Consider the following 25,919-nt stretch of genomic DNA (forward strand, 5'->3'; position numbering starts at 1 on the left):
CTGTCAACTGCAGGATTCTTATACTTAAACTCACCTAACAAATATCTGTAGTGTCTAGCAAAATCTACAATCAAGCAGAAGAGACTGAAGCTGTTACACATTTTTGAATGAGTTTTTCACCAAGAAATGCTTCTTTACATTCTTGTGAGAGAAATTATGTTAAAATTGCATCCATATGATGTCGTTTTTCTGCTTTTAGCACATTTGAATTAGCTGCTACTGACAATAAAATAAGGTAAACCAATGTAAAAAGCACACTCCTGAAAAAGTTCCCTGCAGTTCCTCCTTGGAAATCTCCATGTTAAGGTACTCTTTCTTGGCTGGGCTTATTGAACTGGGAATAACATCTTGCATGAACAAGAGGCTTTCAAGAATCAGCCAAAATATGTTTTATTCATTTTATTTAGGGTAGTATCTGATGATAAACTTTGACACCTGTTTCAAGAACTGACTACAGATAGAGGGAACCTCACTGATTTTGGTTGATTAGCCAGCCACAGAGGACTGGTTGTATTTGCCTGAAGGATCAGAGCCCAATTTCTCAGGATAAAAGCAGCAGATTGTAAAATAAGCCACCATTTTAAGGTGTTGCTTTGTCATAGAGTGTGTGTGTGTGTGTGTTGTTTCCCTGCACTCAGAACCTCCTAAACCAAAATATCTCAAATACTTGCTACTTCTTGCTAACCTGCCCCTTGCTTGCTGTGTACCACAGCTGCAGTAAATATTACTAAAAGTATGTTTACTGTTAGGCCACAAATATTTACACTTTTGCCACAAGAAGGAGAGATGCCGGCTGAAGTTATCCAGGATACCCAGGGCGAAGCATGAAATTAAATGAATGGGGATGAAAACACTGCCTGTGAATTACGTTTAGAAGATGGAACTGAATATGTGCACAAAAGGCAAAACAAGAGGATGAGGAGGCGATGGCAGGGCTGGAACACAGGTGGACCGACCTGGTCCGCAGTGGGTTTCCTCTCTCTCTGGAGGGAAACGCTCACAGTGAGCTCTCGTGTTTTGACAGGGTTCTTTTCTTTCGGTTTTCTCTCTTTTTTTTTTTTTAACTGTACGTTGCTTTCCAGCAGGGCTGAGGGAAGCGGGAGCGCAGCAGAGCGGTGATGCCGGGGAGGAACCTCTCCCCTCCCCAGGGCCAGGGCTGCCCTTTCCGCCGTGCCCGCTGGGCAGGAGCGCCCCATCCCTGAGCCTCCCATCCCTTCGCCCCCCACCCCGGCGCTCAGAGCCGCTGCCTCACCTCGTCCCCGCTGCCGGGCGCGGGTCCCGCTCCATCGCTCCCTCATCCCCTCACGCCCCCCTGAGGGTGGGGCCCGGCGGTGCCCCCTCCCTCCATCCCTCCCTCGCTGCGCTGCGAGAAAAGTGTGCGAGCGCGGCGCGGCCGCGGCCCCTCAGAGAGGCGGGGAGGCGGCTCAGGGCGCTCGGGGCCGGCGGGGCAGCGCGGCCGGCCGGGGGAAGGAGGGGGGGAGGACGACGCAGCTCCCGGACCTTCCCCTGCCCTTCGCTTTGCCCGCTTGTAAAACTTTTTTTTTTTTTTTTTTTCCCCTCCTCCGGGGAGCGCCGGCGGTGCCGGGGGCACCCTCGGGGCGCTGCGGGCCATGGGCACTGCCCGCGGGTAGCGGCGGGGCCGGGCGGCGCTGCGGGCGGAGCGCGGCGATGGCAGCGCGGAGCTAACGGAGGAGGAGCCCCCGGAGCCCCCCGGGCCGCGCCGGGACCTGCCCGCGGCCCCTCGGCATGGCGGGGGCTGCCAGGATGCTGCTCGGAGCGCTGCTCTGCGGAGGTAAGCGGCCAGGCACCAGTTGAGTCGCGCACCGGGATGCGGCGGCCGCGGCTCGTCTCCCGAGCGGAGCGCCTTGTTGCCCGCCGTGTGAACCGAATCACCCTTTCCTCCTCTATCCCCCTCGCCTCTTCCTCCAAATGCTGCCGCTGGCTCTGCTTCGATTTCTTGTGCTGTGTTTTGAAATTTCGCTGCTCACCCCTCCCGCCCCCCCCCGCCCTCCAATTTTCTCTCTCTCCTGTTTATTTTAACCATGCATTAAAAGTTTCCTTCTCTCTCTTTCCCTTCCATAAGTTTCCTTTCTCTCTCCTTGAACGATGGGGATCTTTACAGATGTATCTCAATTACTACGTTGTGTTAAAGGAGCTTCTCTGTGGGAAGGGGTGTCCCAGTCGCCGCTTGGAACGGAATTTGGGGAGCGGTGAAAGCTCCAAGAGCAGTGCATGACAGTGTTTGGGAACAGCCTCCTTTGAATTATACCGGAGTTGTGCGGTGGGAGCTGCGGAGCCTGAATAGAAGCCCTGTCACCTGGACTGGACCAGGTGCTTGTTATCTTGATTAAAGGAACAGCTGAGGAGCATGTTTGGCTTGGCAGAGAGGTCGTTTGAATGATCTGCTGGCTTTTCTCACCGCTGAACTCCTGTGATCACAGAGTCCCTTTGACAAAGGGAAATGTTCTCTGAAGTGATTCAGGGATGCAAATAGTGCATGATGCCAACAGGGGTTTCTGTGCAGAGTGGAAGGTGACTGCTGTGTCTCAGCACTTCTTGTTTTCTTGCTCAGACCATGATGGTTGTGGATATTTTATTAAAACGTGCCCTTCTCCCTCTTTTTAGGGGGGAGGGGGGGCATGGTGGTGGAAACTTACTAAGCTATCTGCAATTCCTGCTGTCGTTGCCATTCTTAGGAATAAAAAAAATAATAATTTTGCCTTTTATCCTGCTGGTATTAGTGGTGCTCTTTGACTGCCGTAAGAAGATTACTCCTGAAAGACTCTTCATTGTTTAGTTTGGTCCAGTCCTGCCAACCTCTCTCCCAGGGTAGTTGATTGTAGAGGCAGCCGTGAGAGATACGGAAGTATCTCAAGAGTGAAGCAAGAGCGGAATCAGTAGCGATTCATAAAGGGACTTTTCCCACCCCAGTCGGCAGGGAAAACAAAGTACTTGGCAGAAAATTGCACGGCCTCTTAATGCCGGTCATTTTAATGTACTTTAAAATTAATGGACATCCCGGTGACTTGATGCGCTCTGAAAGTGCTGATGTGAAGAATCTAAAACACGGCTCTCTGTTTTGATTGCTGTAGCCTGGAGGTGAGAATTGTGTCAGCTCCGTGCTCACCTTCAGAGACTGCACGGGATTAAGGTTTGTAAAGAGGGTCTGGCATTTTCTGGGGCAGCTGTGACAGTCGCAAATGCATCCTCTGCAATAAGTGCTTGCATTAGACTTAATATATGAGTTAGGCACCAATACATGAATATTTTCTTTCTGAAAATATTAGTATAAGACAAACAGGAGGTTATGCTGCTTCTTAAAGGTGGGAGAAAGTGCTCCAGTGGGAGTTCATGAACAACCCAGCCTCCTTAAGGCATTTCTCCCTGCTGGAACCTGGGTCAGCATTGACCCAGCCATGCTGTAAAGAAGTCAGGAGTGGTGCCCCAGCCAGCCCCTGCCAGCAGCTGCTCCTGGAGGCTTCGGGGCTGTGCTCTATGAGAATAAAAGAGAAAATATTACTTTCCTTCAGGGAAGAAAAGCAGAGCTCTCTCAGCATTGCTGGGCACGGGATGATTTCGAAAAGAGCCAGTTAATTAAACTTATTAAATAAGGTGTTTGTATAGTTTCCTTGTGAGGCCTTAACGAGCATTTCATTTGCGCTCTCTTGGTGTATTTGCCCTCTCTTTGTTGGTGTTTGAGGATAGTGATTGTTCTGGGGAGCTAAAGTCCAACTAAATGAAAGTCACTTTATAGCTCACAAGCGAAAACGTTTGTAAATGTGCTGAGAAACTTACTGTTATAGACAAGTTGTCCTTTGCTATTTAAAGAGCTATATTTACTTCTCCAAACTCATTAGCATCTCCTATCAGGCCTGAATTTCTAAGAAAATTCTCCTGAAATGTTGCCTTAGGCTTCAGTGTGCCATTATGCCGGGGTTATTATCTGGCCAATAATGTTAATTCATTCAAACTCAAGAAAGAAGCTTGGCATTTAATTTAAGCCATGCCTCTAGTCAGACCAGGATGTATAAAAGTCAGTGTGCAAAAGTGCTCTTGCATTTAGGTACAAGCACATGTTTTACATACCAATTATTGGATGCCTGTTCCCTGGTGGAGGGTTTGTGTGTGAAATCGTATTTACATAAGTAAATCCCAAGTGTATATATATTCCTTTCAGGAAATGACCTCTTTTCAGCAAAGTGCTAATGCATGTGCTTAAGCCTCTTTATAGCCTATAGGAGGTATTCACGAGCTTGAAGTAAGATTTATTTATTTATTTATTCATTTTAATGGCTTTCTTGAATCAGGGCATAAACGTGAACACAAACATACCGATGTACTTTGCTTTCTAATGAATAGATAACTGGGAATCCTCAGTTTATTAGCTGTGAACTAGAACAAGAATCACAGAAACTGGCACTGCAGAATCCAGTAAGCCCTCTAAAAAAGGGTTTAAGGATGCACAGCCAGAGGATGGATTGGTTTGCACAAGGAGTGTATATGTGCAAGAAGGTATTGAGCGAGATGTTAAAGTGGCACGGAGTTAGCAGAATTTTGAGTACTGAAGTAGTGTTTGAACACAAATGCAAACACAGCTGAGCACCCATAGGTTGGTACAGCACCTGCTGTGGTTCTGCTGTTCTTCATACTGTTCTTGTTTTAGTTCCACTACAGTGGAAACTGATTGAGGCTCTTCATTTTGAATGTTGATTCATTCTGATTTTAAATTAACCGAGCAGTGAGGGGGTTTTATATCTTATTTTGGAAGTTCAGTAGCATGGCATACCCCACTGTTTAGGAAAACTTCCTAAATTTTCATTTTTTTCCTTAATTTCATCATGTTAGTGCTAGCTAAGAACACAGCAGGAACTTGCATTATGTTAAATTATAGCTGCGTGGAGTTTTTATAAGTGGCTAATCTCTCTTCTGGATATAACACTTTCAAAGTGGAGATAGAGCTATTAATATTCCAATTTACTATGTTTTCATATGTGGCAGTAGATCCTAAAGTTTATTAGCACTGTACTTACCTAGTAAAACACCCAGCAGTTGTATTACAAATGGTTTTTCCAGCATGTTTCTAAATGCATGACTGTGGGTTATAAAATGTCATCCCTGTAATTGCTTCTCTAATGCATAAATATGTGCCTGGCTCTTGAATCGGGGAACTAAATATTTGTATGAAATAATGGGATAAACAGCAAAACGTTGTGCTTTCTTGAATGGCCAAACATCAGTGAGTATTGACAAACTGTGTACGTTTAGATGAGAGGATGGGGGGTTTGTTGGGAATTGGGGTGTAGTTGTGTGGTTTTTTTAAAACCCTGATGGCAAAGTAGTAGTTCAGCACCACTGGAAAGGTGACTCGTAAGGAGTAGCCAGAAACTCTGCGAATAATGGCAAATTTGCCAGAAGTGATGGAATACAAACTTTCCCAGGCAGAGTTTTCCAGGTAATGCCCCTCTGCAGGAAACCTCTCAGAGCTGTTGTTTGTAACTGTGTTAGGGTCATGCCTATTGAAGAAAGTCAGAAATCTTCAGAGTATGATCGTGCCATTAAAGAGGTGTCCGATTTCTTGTGCTGAATCCCAGTTTTCTTCAAGGCTTTGCTTAAACTCTTTTATTTACTCATAAACTGCATGCAAGTTTGTGCTGCCACCCTGAGATCCTGGCAGCAGTTCACATCTGGTAGCCTCCACCAGACGTGTCCCAGCTACTCTGAGAGAGACAAAAAGCACATTATGATAAAAGATGGAAAATAGCAACAAGTTGAGAGAACTTCAGTGTGTAAAGGCAGTGACTGAAAAGCATCTCATGGGGATGTTGAAAAGTTAAACTGAGGATGTAAGAGAAAGCAAACACAGGTTGTGGGTGACTTAAAATTATACTTGTCTATCAGTTTGAAGGAAGCATTTACTGTACAGGAGAGAGATCTGATACTAAAGAGGGCAGTGAAAGGCTGTGTAGCAGGAATGGGACCTGATCTTTACTTTCAGGAATACCATTGTCTCGCCGTTTTTGTTGTCATCTCCTCCTTTGTCTGTTGTCCACTGTGACTGTCGCTTTGTTGGTGAAAGACTTGATCCTGGTTCGGCCACTTTGTCCAGTGGGACCTTTTTTGATTTGTTTAGTGTCTGAACAGCACAGTGATACAAATACAGGTAATATTTTGTGATGCTGCTTAAGGTGTTTGGCTGAAATTTGACTTGTCTGCCCTTCATATTAATTAGCAATAACTTCCTGGCCAGAAAAGTTGTTTTTGTCTAGTTCAAACTCTTGTCCTGACTTGCTCCTAGAGGCCTGAGTCCTTTATATTTTATTCAGTCTTCCTTGCAGACTCAGTACCCTGGCAAAACAGTTTCACAGTGTTCAGCTCTTGAAGCAGTTGTACTGTTTTGTGTTCTGGGGACTGGCTCAGGCTCTAGTGACAGATGTGACCCCTTTGAAACAGGGACGGACAAACGGTGCATTGAAAGTTCAGAGCTTCTGCAGTCTCCTCACTTAGAGGTATCTGGTAAAAGCCTGTGGATGCATCTAGCTTTGGAAATAATTTCAGCCCAGTAGTGCCTGTGCCTGTTTTAGTTAGCAAATGGAAATACTCTCCCTTTATCTATTTGTTCACATTTTTTTGGGTCAATACACAGCCTCAGGTCACGGTTTTTCTTTTCAACTGTATCTAGTGAAATGACCCAGTGAGTCTACTCTTCTATTTTCTTTGCTAGTCTAAAGCATATTAATCTGTTGAGCTTGAATCCCATAAACAAAGTGTCATCCTTGTCACTGAAATCACTGGCATCTTTGCAGCACTGGTCAATTAGGGAAACTTTTCTTTAGGGAAGTACATTTTGACTAAGTGGTTCTTTGCCACTACACTTAAGAAATGTGCTAATGTCTTACTGTTACATCACTGACATCTTGGGTCAGTAGCTTTGTGCTTGGAGACAACCTTTCATGGCACTTTGCTTTTTGCTTGAATAACAGAGATCACGATAATCATAGTTCCACTGTCATTATCAAAAGCCTTCCCTTACAGCTGCAGTTTTAGCAGCTTGACAGATGTAAACAGCTCCACGAGTCTCCTTAAGTGGACACTTTCATTATATACTCCTGTAAGAATTTAACTCTGATTTTGCCATCCACCAGTGTTACAGGTGCCGCGATTAAAATCAAACATCTTGGGTTCTTTGTTGGGTGTTTCTTCTCACGTCATATTTTTCACCTTGCTCTGCAGTTGTCATAAAGTTTCTATAATTGTGTAGAAGCACAGTGTGAAATTTTAAATATTTTTATCCTAATCACTTTACTGGCTGTTGCTGCCAAAATTCCTGTGTTTGGTGGTTCTTAGTTTTGTGTTTCTCTTTCAAGACCAGGAATCACCAACCTGCTGCGAGGGGAGCCTGTAAATGACTTGCCCTTTTCAATACCATGAAGCAAACACTAAGCCCCAAAACAGTGCTTAGGATTTTGACATTTCTGTGAAAACTTTGAAGGCAACTACGAAGGTCAGGGAAAGTTGCTTATTTATGAAGAAGAGAAAAAAAAAAAAAAAGGACTATGAGAAAAGTTTATGCTTGTGGATGGAAAAAAAAGACTTAATGGTCTCCTGAGCACATTTAAAAGTCAGTTTCTCTGTGCCCAAAGGGGAAATCTTAAGTAAATAAAAGGTAAGCTGATATCCCCTGGTGCTGATGCAACAGAGGGGTTGGGCCACCAGATTCTGCTCATTGACTGCAAGGAGCAGTCACAGAGTGCAGATGTTGAAATGTATCCACCAGTACATATAGTGTTGTATTACTTATGTAACTGCTGTATTGTTCTGCTTGAGAACATTTTTCAGCTGGGCAGCTCTTCATTTGAAAACATTTTTGAAACTGGTATCATTTACAAACCAATTTTCTTTTAAAATTGGACTTGCATCCAAGATTTACTTAGATGATTGTGTATTTTTGGTGAAGTTAACTATTTCACATAAAGTTATCATTTTGACTTCCAGCAGATGTATTCAGATACAAAGTGGTAATAGTATAGCTGCACTATAAAGCACATTGATAGTGTTTTGCTCCAATATCATTTTGAAACTGCAAAAACGAACTAACTGCCAGGAAAAGATTTGCCATTCCAGATGACTTTTGAAAAGCATTATAGCTTTATGTAACCGTTTAATTTTTTTCCCCCTCTGATTAAGAGTGAAAGTTGACTTCAAAATGTTCGTTTCTGTCCTTGTGAAATTCCATTTTCCAACCAGTTGTATGGCCTGGGGGTGCCGTTCCTTACCAGCTTGAGCCAATGTAAATTGATGCTGCCAGGTTTCTGCCCACTCCCAAACTGAGCAACCCTCGTTCTGTGCCAGCCCTGGCGTGCCTTTAATTCCTTTCTAAGCTGCTTCGGGGAGATAAAGCACATAAAATACAGGGTTGGTTTTTTTTTTTTATAAAGGGTAAGTTTGTATCACCTTGGGATCAACTTACTGCTTGTATAAGCAAGAAGGAGGATGGACCCAGTGGGAGAGGGACAGCACAGAGCCAAGGCGGCTGCTGCAGCCCAGCCCTTGCTGTGGTGTGGCTTTAATTTGTCTGTGGGACCCTCCAGTAAAAAAAAAAAAAAAAAAAAAAAAAAAGAAAAAAGAGATTGTTCTGGGAGTTGCTTACATTACATATCCAATGCAGGATATTAAACACTGAGAGGTTAGAGAACATGAGAGGCACTCAGTAAACAGCAGAGCTTTGATTTCTGAGGTGGGTGTTTTTCCTCATTTTGCTGATTCTGTGTCATTTAGAACAAATAAAAGTGAGGCTTACATTGATATACTGCCATTTCCTCATGCAGGTAAAATGGACTTTTTGATGCTTAAGATTAAACTGTTTTCTTGAGTTAAAATCAAATACATACCATCACTACCCCCTCAACAACAACAACAAACAAAAAAGCCCAAAGCCTGAGTTTCTTGAACTTTTATTGCAAACAGGATTGGTAGCACTGCTTATTAGAATTGCCATTAAAAGAGTTTGGGGTTAGTTTCTTATAAATTCCCTAACCATTAACCGGTTCAGCTAAAACATTCCATGCCAAGCATCTGCCTCAGATTGAATTTTTTTTTTTTTTTTTTTTTCAGAACTTCAGCCAAGAGTTCAGTGGTTTAAGAGAACAGATCTGAAGGGGATGGTGGGGAGGGAGGAACTCTGGATTTTCCTTTGTTTAAAAATAGTTGCTGACCCCTTGTTTGAGAAGCGCTGATACCCTGATGAAACGTGCCAGGAGGAGACCTGGGAGATGGCTGAGAAAACAGTCCAGGGTGGATTTGATGGGGTGTCAAGTTAGCAACATTTAAAAGAATAATTTTGCTCGTGGTAGGGAAAAAAGACTTGATGTGTCCTTACAGCCAAAATCTCTGCAAATTGCTGTGCACTGGGCATGTGCCTTGTCAGGGTGAGCTCTGCTCTCCTTGTAATTCCACATTTTCCTCCAGAAGTGTGACCTGGGCAGAGCAGGAGAGCTGTGGGCAGGGACAGTGTCCATCCTTGGGCTGTCTGTGTCCCCTTCCCTTGCTGCAGAGGAGAGTTCTGGAGGAGGAACCTGCTTAATTGGAATAAAGAAAGGACAAAACTGAAGCTCAAAGTGGGGGGGTGAAAGTCAAAAAGGAGAATGGTACAGGAAAGTGAACGTTGGCAAGGTCAAGAATCAGTTGGGGACTGGTGGGAGAAAGAATCGGCATTTCTGGGTAAGGAGGAAGGTGACCAGTTGGGGGAAGGGTGACTATGGAAGGTGATGTGGAGGAAAAAGTGAGGATTTATGCCTTATCCATCTTTATTCTTTTAAACCTGATTCATTTTTTACACAACTTGGTGTGTTTGTTTGTTGTTGTTTTTTTTTTCTTTTCTTTTTAATTTCATAACTCTGTAGAAAGAGCCAGAATGTTTGATTTTTGCTCTGTAGAATCAAATGGCCTATCACTCAGCTGGCATGAAATAAAGAGTAGCAAATACAATAAATAACTACTGTGGAGAAGGTAATATAGTATTGACTTCTCAATAGCTGGTAATTTTCACTGATCAGAAACATCAGGGAAGAGGGAGCTGGAATTTGGCTGCCCCTTAGCGAGGGTGGAGACCTACTTGTGAATAATATAATCTTTAAAAACTCAGGAGGGTTTCAATTTTGCAACAGATTTATGTAAAATCTTGTAGGGGATCAATTTGCACTACCCTGTTGTCATACTTCCTGGGAACTTTGTTGTTATTCCTTGCATTTCCAGGCTTTTAATGAGGAGTTTAATGTAGGATTTCTTTATCTCCTTTGCTCTTTTGAGGGGTGCTCTGAAACTTGATGTGTTTCACAGCCCCAGGTGTGCAGAATTGAACTGCTTAGGTGGAAAAGATGCTCCTCTTCGTGTGTGGCTGTGAGTTGGGATGTGGACTTGTCACACAGTGTAGGGGGAGCACAACTAGAAAAGGCTCTCCATTTTCTGAGGGCAGTGTCTGTGCTATGAAGTAGCTTGGTAAGTGAATTTCTACGTGGCAGGCTTTAGCTCTCACAGCCAAAGGGAGCTGCACAGAATGTGAGTGTCAAGCCTGAGCCTCCTGGAAAAGCTGATGTGACACTGCATGAGTTTGTGGTTGCTCTTGGCTGGGTCTCTTGTGTCCATCCTGGTTTGTCTTTATTGCATGTTTTTAAATCTTAGTCTTCTGGATGACAAAGTGCACTATTAAAAATAACAAATTGTGGTTTATTTGGTGGAGTGACTAATGGTTGTATTTTCCATCTTTCATAGGTGCTCAAAAAACCCCAGCCTTTCATGAGAGATATTATTGAGCTCGTAGTGTTTTAAATGCCTTTGTGCTTCTGTTGTTCATGATCATCCCACTGACAATTCCAGAAGGAAATCTATCAAAAGATTTCAGAAATAGGGAACACTCTTCCCATGTATTTGTTGAGCATGCCCTCTTGCCCTTCCATCTCAGCAAGAAAAGGTTTCTTTTCATGGGAAGAGCAAGGAATTGTAAGCAGTGAGCGTTGCCTTTTTTCTGTAGTTCTCTCCCCAGCTGTCTGTGCAGATGTGAATGCTTAGGTACCATCTCAGATTTAACTTGTTCACCCATAAAGTGGGAATGACTATAGCACTTGATTACCTTTTTGTTACCGTGTTGTGGATAGGAAAAACGTTTTCTTCTTTGGGGTAAATTGCAAGTTCTCTTTGCAGTAGTATCTGCAGCTGATTCGATACTGCTGTGCATTATTGCTGTTTCATTTTTACCCAGGAACAGCCCCACAGTGACAGAAGACCAGGATCACGTGGTGGTGCTCAGCAATTCACTGCAGGTGCTCATTAGTCATATTTTCATATTGATTCCATAAGCTAATGTGTTGTGCTTTGGAATGTCAGCAGACCAGTCGGAGGAATTTTTCCAATTGTATGTGACATAATGGAATTAGTGTATTCTCCTTTTTCCTTTGGAGTGTCACGAGCAGTCTGGAGATGAAAGGAGGGCGCTGACTGGTCTTGAAAGACAAATGTGGGTCTGGATACACCTCTAGTGCCAGGTCCATCTGGCAGGTCTTTATTGCATTATACCCTCATTCAAAGCACCAGAACTTCACGGTGTTGTCTTGGCTATTTCACGGATTACAGTCGGATATCGCTGTATTTCAGGCTCAAAGCCTCACAAGTCCTCAAAGCTTCAGGCTTCCATTGAACTTTAGTCTTGGTTTTGAAAATTCATTTAGAATGAAATTAGGTGTAGTGATGAAACTGTGGCACTTTAATAGGAATCATCAGATGACATTTAACACGATCGTGTAGCGCAGTAATGTCAGAACTGGTTTGAGGTAAAAATCATGCCTTTAGGCAATATTGTTGAGGAAAGTCACAAAATGCAAATAGTTTCTTTGAAGAGTACTTACAGTGGTTTGCTTTTGTTTTATTTGAGGAGAGGAAAAGGATCCACTTTTGTCAGTAGCCCAGATGTGTAAATTTGGAGTTGAATCCACAGTTCTGATGCCTCTAAACTTTTGGATCCTGATCTAGACCCTGAAATGCATCTCTCAGCTTTATCTATCAAATCAATTCAACAGTGAGCCAAACCCATTTGAACCTCAGGAATGTTCTGACTTTTTTTGCAGTCTGTGGCTCCTACACCTCCTCCCTTTGTTTATCATTTAATAAGGGTGTGTCAGGTTGAAGCCTTGGGTCACCAGCGCTTCTTAATTCCTCTTGACTTTTTGTAGGTCATTATTTTATGACTGTGGGCTTTTCTGAAATTAAAGATTAGATTTTTTAGTGTTAGAACCTGCACACGAGTAACTGCCAGGACACTGTTAGCTGATCAAGTTGTGTCTCTTGTGTAATGAAGCAAATCCTGTTCCATGTCATGTCCTACAGGAATTACAAGTGAAATCCTGGTTCTGCTTATTTCAGTAGGACTCTTGCCATTCATCAAGGTTTAGATTCGTGTGCATTGCTCTGTATATTTATCTAACAAGTCCTGGTTGCTTGGTGAAGTCTCAGTCTGCCTCCTTTTGCCCTGCAGTTTCTGATGAGGAGAAATGGGTTTGTTGCAGGGGACATTCGTAATGTTATTCACAGACAAAGAGTAGTTCTGTATAAATTCTTCTTTTCCAGCACTTACATATTCCTTTGTTGGAAGATGTTCAGGATGCCAGGTATGATTTGGCACTGCTAGACTCTGTCAGAGTTGAAAAGATTCAGTAAATTTCTCCTTTTATGCTAATTACTCTGTTTATAAGTGATAGGTGCAATTCAGATAGTTGTGTTTCAGCATCCTTCAAGGGAGGGTGTTTGAAACAATTCATCTGAGTCCATTTGTTCAACTCATTTAAAATACTCCTAGTTCACATTATTTGGCTGTTACCAGTAAAGGCATTTTAAATGTATTTATCCTTGGTTACTTCTGTTGGTTTTTACAAGTAACCAGAATTTTCAGTTACTCTTCCCTGTGTCACACAGAGTTTCTGAAGGCAGAGAGAAGCTCAGATGTTTTGGTGGAATTTTTGTCTGAAGTTTTATCAGCATAGCAGTGGTTCATTTCATCTCTGGATTTATCAGTCATACCTGGGCCTGTGGCTTCTGTTAAGTGGTCAGCACTTTTTGGAAATCCATCCTGTCTGCACAGATTCAAACTCCAACTTCAGTATAGAAGTTAAGATCCTGAATTACTCTCTGTTCTAATGATGGCAGAAGGGTAAGAAACGCTTCCAGAGGATGATTTCATGTGATGCTTTGACTCCAAAAGGATCTTTATTCTTCCATCAACAAAGCCCTGTCCAAGTATTTCTGTGCATCAGATGTTAAAGGATGGGGCTGGGAAGCCCCTCTTTGTGGTACCTGTGCTCTGTTTTGTGGATTGGGTTATCCAAATGTTACTCCAATAGTTGTCATCCAACCTGTAGCCTCCTTAGAAAGCAAGCTGTGGGTTGCCAGCCTATGGCTTTATTAATTTCTATTCAACATTGAAGAAACACACTTGGATTTATGTTGAAATTTAAATTCTGTGCTAAGAGGCAGGAAAGTAAATAGCACTTTGCAGAAGTACAGGGTGAGTTTACACACACCACACACCCCTTGTAATTTTGAATTTGTCTCACCACGTTTCAGATTTTAGCTCCTCTTAGCTGAAAATTAAATCAAACTGTGTGAGCTTTCGGGAAACTGTTTTGAAGAAACAGAAAATGCAAACCACATGGTGCACTTACAATGTGAAGATTTAGTGAAGAAATCTTTTCTCATTGGAAAAACAAACTCTAGTGGGTTTACTAAGTGACATTTCAAAGCAGTTTGAGATGAAAGGACTGCGACCTAATTCATTGCATATGTGATATTTCCTAATGGATAGGTGTTATATTGAAAAAGAAGTCAGGGAAGTGCAGTAAAACTGAGGTGGGGTTTTTTTTTGTCTGAATTGGTAGTTTAGAAATGAGCTTAATCCCATTTTTCTATCTAAAAGGTGGCAGATATCCCTGATCAGAAAATCACACCAGAAAATCAAATCTATAATACCCTTTCAAAACGGGACTTTCTCAAGCTGTAGCAGTTTTAGCTGAGGTTTTTCATGCTGCTGAATGTTTTCTGACTGATTTGGAAAAGTCTCTGTGAAGTGGTTCAGTTGTTTCTGAGAACAAAGCCAGCTAGAAATCCAGAGTTGTAGCCAGCTAGAACCATTTCCACGAGCAGCACTAGCTGGGTTAAATCCTCTGATCTTCACTGTTGGAGGCAGAGATAGATGGTGTTTTCCTTAATCTCTCTTTCTGAAGTGATGATGATGTATGAATGCCAGCATTCACTTTTCCTAAGTAAGATTCATGACTGCAGATAACTCCTGCAAACACGTCCCTGCATTATAAAAAGGCACATTAAAAGGGGGATGAAAATATTTTTGAAGCTTTTGGTCTAATTCCATGGAAAAAAAAAAATCTATTCAAAGTTGCCAGACTTTTCAAGTCTGAAAATTGGGTTCAGTCTGTTCCTAATGCAGAGCTGAGGTGGTGGCAGCAGCATCACTCTGAGAGCATTGTCCTTGGGGGGGGCACTCTGCATCTGGGACACCAGAACGTGTGGAATTCCTTGGGCATGTTCCCCTGCAAGGGTCAAAAACCATCAGGGCAAAGCCTGCAGAGCCTCTCATGTGCTCCTTCCTCTGCTCCTGCTGAAGAGGAGGAGGAAGCAACCTCTGGGCATAGCAAGGGTTAAGGAACAGGTGGTTATCTACAGGACTGCTGCCTCATTCTGTTCCCAGGATGGATAGCTTCCTGGGAAAAAATCCCAGTTTCTGTGCTGAAGGAGGTTATTGTGGCTGGGTTTGCGCCTGGTTTGCTGCAGAAGCTGGAAGGTGTGCAGATCAGACGGGTTAAACTTCTGAATCTAAAGCACAGGGACTTCAGCATTTTTGAGAATAACGTGGCTGTCACTGTTTCTCATGCTCTGAGCTGGTGACAGCATCCTAGAACATATTTTAATAGCCCTTCAAAGACCAGGAGATGGCATTTGGTTTATGAGAACAAACTACAGAAGGAAGATAGGCAGAGCATATCTGGTTCTGGGCATCTTATGTTCCCTCTCAGGAACTTCCCTTGGCATTCAAGGCTCCTTTTTCTGAATCCTTCTTTTATCTTCCCTTGCTGTAGCCAGACGTGCTGGATGAGTTTGCAGGTTAACTGGTGTCTCCTGGAAGAAACAAAGATTGTGGAAGGATAAAAAGGAGTTTAGTGACACTTTGGGGAATTATATTCTGTTCACGTTCCTGCCACAGAGTTAGCACTATCCTGGGGAAAAAAAAAAAAAAAAGGGCATATTTTTGTTATGCTTTCATATTTTTTTATAGCTGTCCCTAACATAAGCAAGAGATTTGATCACAAATTGCACTAATACTGAATTTTTCAGAAAATCAGGCCACAGGTTTTCTAAATTAAGCCTCTGTATTAGCAGATGCTTCTGAGAGGGTAGCTACTAATTTTGCTGTGCCGCAGTTCGCCCTTTCAAATAAATCATGGAAAATTCTGTTCCAGCAAAGTGTTGTGTAAGTAAATGTATTGATATTTCTGAAGTGTGCTCCATAAATACCGTGATAAGCTGCATGAAAAGTTTATCAGAATTTTCATAATTCAGTGCAACCCTTAAATACTGCCTTGAATTGCTGCATGGGGTTATACAGAATGATAAAGAAGTGGTGAGCAGCTGTCTGTTGTGTCAGCCTTGCCCAGAAGTACTCTGGAAGAAATAAATTGTCACTAAAGGCTGTATCTTAATGCATATGTATGTGGGGATGAATTAAGTTAAAGTCTGGATTTCCTTATTACTTTTTTAGTGCTTTCCTTGGCAAACTTAACGTTCTTTTTTGTGAGGGAACCTTCTGGCTCATTGTAGGCTATTCCTGCTGCTTTTAATATCCTTTGAGATTGATTCATGAAGTGCCAACATCTTGAGCTGTGGAAAAAGGGTAAGAATCCCAAAGAAAGACCCTGGATACACGAGAATAAATTTGAACTCAGACTCTTTCTGTGCTACTTTGATCTGAAAGAGACATCTTGTGATTCAAAGAACCTTTGCTGTTAACTAAGACCATGAATTCAGTCAATTCCATTTTGATTAAAAACTGACAGCATTAACAAAACATATAAAGACAACATCTGGTTCAGGTTTACTGGATGGAATTATATTTTAGAAAACTAAGAGAGGTAACTCTGGTAATTTTTGAACGTGTCTGTGGCTCAGTGGGGAAAAAATCTCAGTGGGTAGATGGGCTCAAGAACATTTTGGTATTAGTGACACTCAGGTGATGAATGTCCAGGTGTAGGATGGGCCACTGTGTTTCCATTTCACTGGCTGACAGTTCAGCACAGGAGATCAGAGTTGTGAGGAAACAAAAGAAAATGGAAATGGATTTCCTTCAGCAGGTAGCAGAAACGGGGTTAAGACACTCCATTATTTTTTTTTTTTTTTAAAGAAAGGGAAAATTAGGAGAAAGAAAAACAGAGATGTCCTCTTTTAAAGTCTCACAGAAGGCTGTTCATTGGCTGTAGACACTTCCTAGAGTGCCTGTCAGTGCCTTACATGATTGTATTTTCATCTGTTTGCTTACACATCACCAGCAAACTATAGTGTAGGAGATTCCTCAGCTGATAAATCAGGCTTTTATCCTCATATCCTTCATGCAAGAGAGCTTAGTTGAAAGAAAAATAAATATTTTTTAGGCTCTTTTGTTTTCGCTGTGTGAACATGGAGAAGTTATTTGTAATTCTGAGGGTTGTTTTTTTCTGGGATCTGTTTTGGTTTCCTCAGGAAACTTACCTTATTCTCTCTCTTTTTTCCCTCTTAAATGTCATCTATTTTTTAAAAAAATAAAGTCTAAGGGAAAGGTGGTGTTCAAATAGTCATAACTGAGAACAAAAATCTTTGATTTAGACAGCACAGCAGCACAGTCTGTGTTTCAGAAGCCTTCCTTTAATAAGCAGAAGTGACCTGGAGGGGTTTCTCACAAGTTTAGTTAAAGTGGTATGATGGCAGAGATTGGAAGCATTGTGGTGTAGCACAAAACCCAGACTGCAATCCAGAATTCCAGTGCAGACAGCGAGCCCTGGAGCTCTGCTTCGTTCCAGTCTGGAAGATGATCTGCAGAGCACATGGGGCTCTGCCTGCTGTGTGCACACAACAGCTCAGTGCATCACCAGAACAGCATCAGGCAGTTTAATTTGCTGCAGTTCCTGCTCAGACAGGCTGCCCATGTCCAGATCAAAGTACATCCAAGTGGGAGAGCCCACTGTGCTTCTTACCCATCCCTAGACCTGCTCTCAGAGCTGTGCAGACACAGCCAGGAGCTCTCAGTTCTGAAGGTAAGTCCCCTAATTCCTTGCCCAGAGGTAGCAGGTGCAGGTTTGGGTTCTGGCCAGACCATCCCTGACAGGACAAAGTTTATTGGCTCTTGTTTTATACTTTGCTTGGTTTCTTTAAATGTTGCCATTATGTTGGCCAAGTTCCCATAGTAAATTATTTTTATGTACCTAATTCATTCTCAATGGAACAGGCCAATCCATTAAGGATTCTGCACTAAAAACTGTAGCTCATTATGTGTTCTTGTGGTGTATGACATCAGTAGAATGCCACAAGTTAATTACATTCTTAATTACAGCTTTGTATTGAATTAGGGACCTATTATACATAGAATAATTGAAAACCTGCTGAGATCACGTCTGGTAACATCTAATTGTATCCCATGATTTTTCCCCCCTAAACTTTAAATAAAAACTGGCATTTCATTTAGCATGGTTTTAATTAATTGACATGAGAAATGTAATTAGAGCTGAGGCAACGGACCAACTATCTCAAAACAATCACTCAGAAATTAATCATATTTTGGGGAACAATTAACAGTTTCCAGAGGAGAAGCTATTCCTCCTGCATTTCTGGAAAAACCTTGAGCAGGCACAATTGAAGAGAGGACTTGCTTCTCTTGGAAGAAAGATTTGAATGTTGGGAGACATTCACAGTGTTCTTTCAACTCGAGGAGACTCGATCTGCTTGCAGCTTCAGGCACTGAGAATGGCACAGGAAGAGGACGGAGATGTAATGATTTTCCCGAGTGTGGAGAGGGACAGGGCATGGCTGTGCTGTACCAGGAGCAGAAGAGGTTGCTGGTGGCTTGAAGGGCAGAGGATTTCTTTCCCAGTTTTTATTGTCTCTGGTGGAATTACCTGCTACCTGCCAAGAGCAGAAGAGCTGCTCCTCAGCACCTGTGAGAGCTGGTTGTGAGTTGGACTCGTTGAGCTTTCTGCTTTTGTTTGCCACTTCCCCACCTGCCTCTGAGACAGAGAATTTGTTTGGGAGCTGCTCTGCCATCCACCATCCAAAGAGCACTGTTGCAGGTAACAGGAAAAGACATCACTTCCTCTTTTCTTTCCTTCTCAACACTTTACTCTTGCCCTGAATATCAAGGCTGAGTGTGCAGCTGAGTTAGGCAGGACCCAGTGGTGAGAGCAGTGGTCAATCAGTTGACCAACACATTAAGCATCTCTTCTCCTTTGGTGTGATAAAAATTTTGTCTGTGATCTTCAACAAAACTCACTGGATTTTAAAGAAGTCAGCTGGGAAGGAAATGCTACTGATCAGAGTGTTCAGTGACAGAACTTCTGAGCCTGACATTTACTCAGGTTTGGGTCTGTCCCTCTTTTTCGCTTTCCTTTTGTAGAAGCCTTGAAAATTGTTTGGGTTTGTGTTTTTTGTTTAACAAATGATTATATTTTTCTATTGGTATTTTTCCATGGAGACAAAGCCTTTCATTTAAATCAACCTGCAACAAAGCTTTAATTCCAGGGTGAAGAATAATGTCCTTTGGCTGTTTGCAGAAAGGTTTATTTGTTTCAGGACATACAGTTGTTACTTCCTGTGTGCAGCCTGACTTAGAGGATGAGATTTTTTTTTTTTCCTGTTTGATATCTCTAACATTAATGTGCACATATTTAGACCTGCCTATAGGTAAATATGCATATGCTGTGTTTGTAAATGGAGAGCACATGCAGGGGTGAAGCTGCTGTGTGAGAGCAGGTTTGAGAGATCTCGCTGTGCTTGGACACAAGCAGAAAAACACTGGGAACATCAACTGAAAACTGGCTGGCAGCCATAGCACATAGAATGGAGGGAATGTTTGCCTAAAAGACTAGATTGTGTCAGGCGTGACTAAGCAGGAATTTTAGCTAAAATGCGTTAGCAAATTGAATGCTTAGAGCCAAATGAGAACGTTCGTGGCCTTATCTTTGTTCGCTTGAGACTGGGTTTGATTTTTAATATAAAAATCAATGGAGGGAGGGAAAGGAAGTTCTGCAGAGTGTTTCTTGATTTTTAGGAATGCTGATATAGGTGACTGCTGACTCTTTTGCCATGGCTCTGTTTACATTCCTTCTGCAATATGCGTGGCCTTTAATAGCCTGTAGCTCGTGGGGCACTGGGCTGTCAGTCAGGTAGTAAAATACTTTAATTACCCCCATGCCCTAGACAGAGCCAGAGAGAAAGGGTGGGACTGGATGAAAGGAATTCACTTCAACTTTACTTTCTGACTGTCAAAAGAATGATAAACCATAAACCATAAGTCCTGACTATTATTATCCTTCCCTTCTCCGTGAATGGCATTCCTTATGGAAAGAGGTGTTTGGGGTGTGTGTGCTCTGTAGGTCCTGCTGGTCTCTGAATCACTAAGGATGTGGGAATGGCCATTGCAGAGTGATAACTTCATGGACTGTTACCCAGCAGGTCAGATAACACAGACCTGGGAGGGGAAGAGATTTTCTCCCCTCGGTGCAGGTATTTTTCTTAACCTCTTTTCCTCCCTTCAAACTCTTAATTTAATGTTTTTTTTCTTCTTGACATCAAAAATGCTTCCTCCCAGGTTGAGGTCTTCAGCAATTAATTTGTGCTCATGTTGAATAAATGAGAACCCCTGTTGCCATAAAATTTCTGAAAAGCTGAATTAATTTATAAACAGGTAGGAAACTTTGCAGAAATACATGACCCTACCTACTCAATCTTTTTTTCCACTTTTTCCTTTATGGACTGCTGTGTTTTTGTTCATTACTTTTCTCATCCTTAGTGCAAAATATGCAAATCAGTGAACAAATCACCATATTCATGTTTCTCAGGTACCCAGGCTTGCCATGTCAAACACACCTCCTGCCTCTGGCAAGGTTTGGGGAACTCTAGAATATGGACATCAGGGCTGCTGGAGGCTCACAGACTAGTTAAACATTAATTCTTCTACTGCTTTGTTCTAGCACTGTGTTCCCACACTCTTGGGAATGTAGGGAAAAGAGAATGTAATAATGAAGCAGATATGCTGTGGTTAAAAAAAAAAAAAAGGGGGGGCTATTGGAGGTAGAAACCATGACCTGCCACTGAGTGAGTGTTCTCAGCACAGCCTGGAGTGACCAGTTTGCATTGTGTCACTGTGTGGAGCTGGGACAGAGCTGAAAAACTTGCTTCTGTGCTGGGAATAGCACTGGAGTAGTGTTGCAGGAGTCAGCTGGGGGAAACCATGCTAGAAGCTTTATGTGTGTGGGACTCACGTTTCCAAAAAACGCTCATGTCGTTCTGTGAAGTCACGAAATACATTGTTAGGGATGTTGGTTATGCACAGAACGTGGATTAGACAGAAAATCCCTCGCTCAGGTTACGTTTACAGCCAGGCTGTTGGGGCCGAATTGATGTTGTGATAAGCTTTTGAGGGCAAAAAAGGGGCCTGAATTGGTGAATTTAGTAAACTTATCTTCTCCTTGATGTGACTTCTGGCAGATTGCTGTCTCCTGAAGGCTATAGAAGTGGGTACATGAAGTGAACTGACAGTAATGGGCACCCGTCTGTCTTCTCATCTCCCTCCAGTTTTCCTTGAGCCTTCCATTTTTCAGTGATAACGCTAAATGAAGTACGAGTTTGGACAGCAGCCAGGTGTCAGCACATGGCAGAAGGTTTTAATTCTGCTTTTAGAAACTAGATAAGTGGTGTGCTAATATAAGCTAATGCAAGCACAACCTCTCTTCTCAGTTGGACAGCTTGAGAGTGAAGATGATCATGACACTGCCATGTTGTAGAGTGTTGTGTTAGAGCTTGTTAAAGCTCTAATTATTACAGCTGTCTCTGTAACACACTGTCTCAGTGTTATAACATCTATTTGATTATATGCAATGACAGAGCAACCAGATAGCATTAATTCCCTGTGACGCTTTTTTGTCTCTTGATTATGTACTTTTTTTTTTTTTCACAACTGTATTCAGGCTCTGACACTGCTCAGGATTCTTAACTGCTGTTGTCCTTTTCCATCCCCCTTCCCAATTCCAACATTGAAGGCTGTGTTTCCGAATAACAGGTTATGCATTAAGGTGCTTGCTCTTTGCAATTCCCTAATTTCTTCAGGTGCACTGTAGCCACAAAGTGTGCTGTAGCTTGTGCCCAGTTCAAGCTGATTGTGCTGTACTCTGTGCATTCTGATGATCAGTGAAGACATCTGGTTTCAGTGAAGAAATTCGAACCAGAATGCCTCTGAGTGCACAAATGGACTGAAATTAGTGTTTTTAACACTAACTACAGCAGTCTTTTCAGCCTTTTTCCCCTCATTCTCTACAGATTTTAACCCCTTCCACTCCTCAGCAAGTCTGTGCTTGAGTTTATGTATAATCCTCTGTGGCTTTTATTTTGTGGCTTGTATATATTTTCTTTTTTTTTTTAAGATGTGGGATTACTGTAAATTGTTCTGAGAGATCAGTGTAAAGAAAGTGCCCTTCTCTCCCTTTGTGAGCCTGTTATGGACCGTGAGTATTTCTCCCCTGCAATATTCCAGTGACAGAGGAGCCAGTCCTGCTAGCACTGAGAAATTTTAGAATCCTAGTCTGGGTTTTCACAGGGTAGTGCTGTTTTGAACAGATCCAAAAAAAAAAACCTGGATCTCAGAGGTCTGACTATTGCAGTGCTGGACTGGGTGCATTTCAAACCAGCAGTGCCTCTCCCAGTGCTCTGGGATGTGATGCAGGACAAAGCTGTGACAGTACACTCGGAAGTGGTCTCGATGGGTCCTTTGCCAGGCTGCTGTTTGCCAGCTGAATTTAGTACTCTCCTTCCCCAGATCAATGAATAGATTTTCCTCAGATCCCCTTTTATTTTTTCGGTTTCCTCTCCCGCCTTTTTTGTGTTTTTTTTTTTTCTTCTTTTCCCCCCGTGGAAGATGAAATCTGTCACAGGGGCTTAGATTTATTAACTGCTGCCTGAGTCGCTTTGTGTGATGTCAGGGCGGGAGAGGAACTGATTGTATCCTTAGAACTAGCTTAACAGAAAGGCTTTGGATAATTCCATAGATTTTTAAGATGTTGGGTTGGCTTAAATGATTAGTGTAAAAGCTCCAGAGAAGACTAAATATTTAAGGATTTATTCTGCCCTTACTTGTACCCAAGTGTATTTCTGGATTTTCGCCTTTGAATGAAGAAAGGGATTCTGCATCTCTCTCTTCCACTCCTTCCCTTTTTCACCTCTCCCCCATTCAGATGGCACAGGGTGGGTATTCTCTCTTCCAGCAGTTGGTGAGCATCTATGGAACACTGCCAGGTGCACGGGAAGGGGGGGGAGGCAGTGTGCAAGTGGGAGGAGTGCATCCCAGGGGCGTGCAGGACATCATTGACATCATTCCCTGGCCTTACAAATGACTGCTGAATGCTGCTGTTCTCGTGATCCTGTTTGCCATCTGTGACAGTGCTGTAACTAGGAACTGTTCATTCACTCAAGGTGAGAAGCTCACTCAGCCTTGGGATTAACTTTTTACAGTCCTGGGTGTCAGAATTCAGGGTGTGAAGGACTGACTTGGTCTATTCCTTTCCCTTGGAGTGTTTCATTAGCACTTTTCACAGTTGCATGTGCAGCAAAGCTGTGGGTTTTGTCTTTGCTGGGTGGATTCTAGTTATTCCACTGACCTTCAGCTCCCCTTTCAGAAGTTTATGCACGAAGGATCGTGCTCTGGTGCAGCTCTGAGGGCAGTGATTGGTCTCAGTACCATCACTGTGTGAAGGTACGAGGATACCTGGGCACCTTGACTGGCTTGGGTAACACAGCTGGCAAATCCTGTACAGCCCAGACAAGGGATCAGTCATTGTCACTGAGGATTGTTGGATTGACCAGCAGATGTATTTTCCTGATTGGCTCGGTGAGTCAGGAGGTTGTGAATTGCTTCAGACTAATTGCATTAGCAGTAGCCAAACAGAGAAGCTGTTTGCCTTTTTGCTTCCCAGCCAGCCCTCCCTGATGGGTGGTTTTCCTGCCATGGTTTTGTATCCCGATGAGTTTGGAAAGCCTGAGCTGGAGAGAGACCTTGGATCAACCTCTTGCCAAATTGCCAAGTTCAGCAAGCCCTTAAAAGAGTTGTTCAGGAGCCTTTGTTGGGCATCCTCGGTGTGGAGATCCTTTCATTGAGAATCCACTGCTGTCCTTCAGCTGTGGAGCTGATGTATGGTGGGTTCTCTGGGAGGAGTCTCTCAAATGCCACTTGCAAGAAAATTGATCGCATAACTGCAGCTCTGAGACAGGTTATGAACTGGGCATGTAGTTAGGCACTGGGTTTGTTATGACCTCTGTCCACCCTCAAGAAGCAAACCAGGCCGTGGTGATTGTTCAAGATGTGCAGGGAGTTCTACCCCTGGAAAAAGCCCAGAGGACTTTTTTTATAGTAGCTTTGAAGGGCACAGCATTTGCTGTGATGATTCACTGCTTGTGCCAATTTGTAGTTGGAAGGTGGACTCTCTTCTTTCAAATGGATTGATGGCTCTGAAGAAAGCAAATTTAAGTTGGGTTTTAATCCTTTTTTCTTAAGTAAGAGCATCACTTTTCTCCCAGCTGTGCAGAAAATGAATCTGATTGCTTTCAGTTGCTCCTTTGTGGAATTCATTTATGTTCCCTCACAGTAACCAAGGAAGTGAGTGACTTTTTCATTATACTTTTGTTAGTACAGATTGACATAGAAGGTCCCTCTTGATCTATTATGAAATGGAATCATGTGATTCAGGAGAAGAGAGAAAATCTTTTAAGACTTGTCCCTCTCCCCTGCCTGAGGTAATCTTTTTTTTTAATCATTCTTGTGCAATTAAATATTTGCTACTTCTTAGTGAAAACATTGGGAATTTATCACCAAGCTGGCAAACGGTAAAGCTTGAGAAGCTGGTGATGAGCCTGTAGAGCTTTGGAGTTGATATTGGAAGGCTGTGAGCTCTGAGGGGGGCCTGACCTCAGGAATCCTGCATCAGGACAGTCAGAATGACACATGGGCCTGGGTGAGAAACTGGATCCAAGTGGTACTTTGGAGTAACATTTATTATAATCTGGCTGTTGCCCACTTGGTACTTGAAAACAAAGTAAAAATTGAACTGAAAACTGAGCAATGCTGTAAGTGTTGCACTGGAGTGGATACTTTTGCTATAGAAGTCATTTGTTTTTTTTTTTTTCCCCCAAGAGGATGAGGCTTCATTTTCCTTTACAATAATCAAAATTCAACGTCAGAGAAACCAGTACATCAATTTAGCTGCTATACTCTGGTATTTCTTTTTATGCTTAAAATACATACCCAAACTGTGCTCCTGACTTCTTCTTTCCTGTAAAAAAAATCCTTCCAAGTACTTATGTATGTAAATACACAAGCAACAATATTTTGATGAGCTGCTTCTGTGTCTGACTTGCATGTGACACGCACAGGTTTGGATGTTGAGAGGTGGTGGCGACGCTTCTGTAACCAGAGGTTGTGAGGAATGGGAAGGTTGCTTTTAACCCCCCCCACACGTGACAGATTGCCAGGGGAACGAGGACTATAAAGCCATTTATTTGGCTGTCCTCTGGGGACAGTCAGCCATCCATCCAGCTGAGTCAGCGGGAGCAGGACAGGCCTTCCAGCCAGCCAGCCACTTAGAAAATGTGCTAACTGCTTCTGGGGACTCGTTTGCTTAATCACATCAGGTTAGCAGGTTTCAAGAAGGGAACTGACCAGGAGACCTCCAAAGCAGCCCATGTGAAGGGGAGAAAATTACTAATAAATAGTATTTTTCATTAAATTGTTTATAGTTTCAAATTATAAACACTTAGCAGTGTATTTCTTCATTCTAGTGCGTGTTAATAGCTCTGTGTGGCTCAGTTTGCAAGACTTAATATATCAGTTTTGAGTCCACTTCTACCCAGCTCCTCCCACATTGCTTCCTTTCATATCATTGTCTATGCTTGAACCACCCCTCATCCATCACTCCCTTCTCTCACCTTCTCTGAAGGCTCAGGAGCTGGTGACACTTTCCCGTGTGACTCATGGAAACACCTGTATGTGTGTCCCTTATCACTTCTTATCCTGCTTTTGTCAGCCAGGACCCAGCCAGCTCACAGTGCAGTCAGCAGGGACCAGGAGCTGGGTGACAGTTTGAGGAGGGTGGCACTCAGGAATGAGCTTGTGAGCTCACTGGAAAAGGAATTCCAAATCTGACTTCTTAGTGGCATCAGAAACCTGACTTATTTCTTTTCAGAAGGAAATGGAGAACAAGAGATCTGTACTATTGAGATGCTGCCTCATTTATCTGTATCATCTGTAAAATCTTGCATATAATTAAAAGGCCACTAGAAGTTGAGCTGGAGTGAAAAAAAATGGGATCTCTGTTAATATTGAAGGAACCCTTTGACTTATACCAATTGAGAATTTGAGGTTATATAAAAGACTGTTAATAAGGAAGATGCTTTAAAGCTGGGTATTTTAAATGCATTTTTAAGTGGAAGAAGCCTTTCTTCATTGCTGGTATTTACATATTGTAATTGGCTGTACATAGTGATTAAGAAAATGGAGACATTCATACATTTATGTTTTCCAGTCTTGGTGACTTGAACCTTTTTTCAGTAGGAGCTCTTCCAGTGCATGCTAACTGGCA

At 42.7% G+C, this 25,919-nt stretch overlaps 1 protein-coding gene across 1 annotated transcript in view; it reads left to right on the forward strand.

Moving 5' to 3' along the window:
- The first annotated feature begins 1,554 nt into the window (after positions 1-1,554).
- Positions 1,555-25,919, forward strand: part of TMEM132C (transmembrane protein 132C) — a 193,379-nt gene continuing 169,014 nt past the window's right edge. Inside the window, exon 1 of the mRNA XM_050318745.1 lies at positions 1,555-1,792. Coding sequence (XP_050174702.1) covers positions 1,747-1,792 — 46 coding nt within the window. The 5' untranslated portion in view covers positions 1,555-1,746. The remainder of the gene's footprint in view (positions 1,793-25,919) is intronic.

Source organism: Myiozetetes cayanensis, unplaced genomic scaffold (genome assembly GCF_022539395.1).
Source record: "Myiozetetes cayanensis isolate MyiCay16 unplaced genomic scaffold, myiCay2020 scf21, whole genome shotgun sequence".
Taxonomy (NCBI): domain Eukaryota; kingdom Metazoa; phylum Chordata; class Aves; order Passeriformes; family Tyrannidae; genus Myiozetetes; species Myiozetetes cayanensis.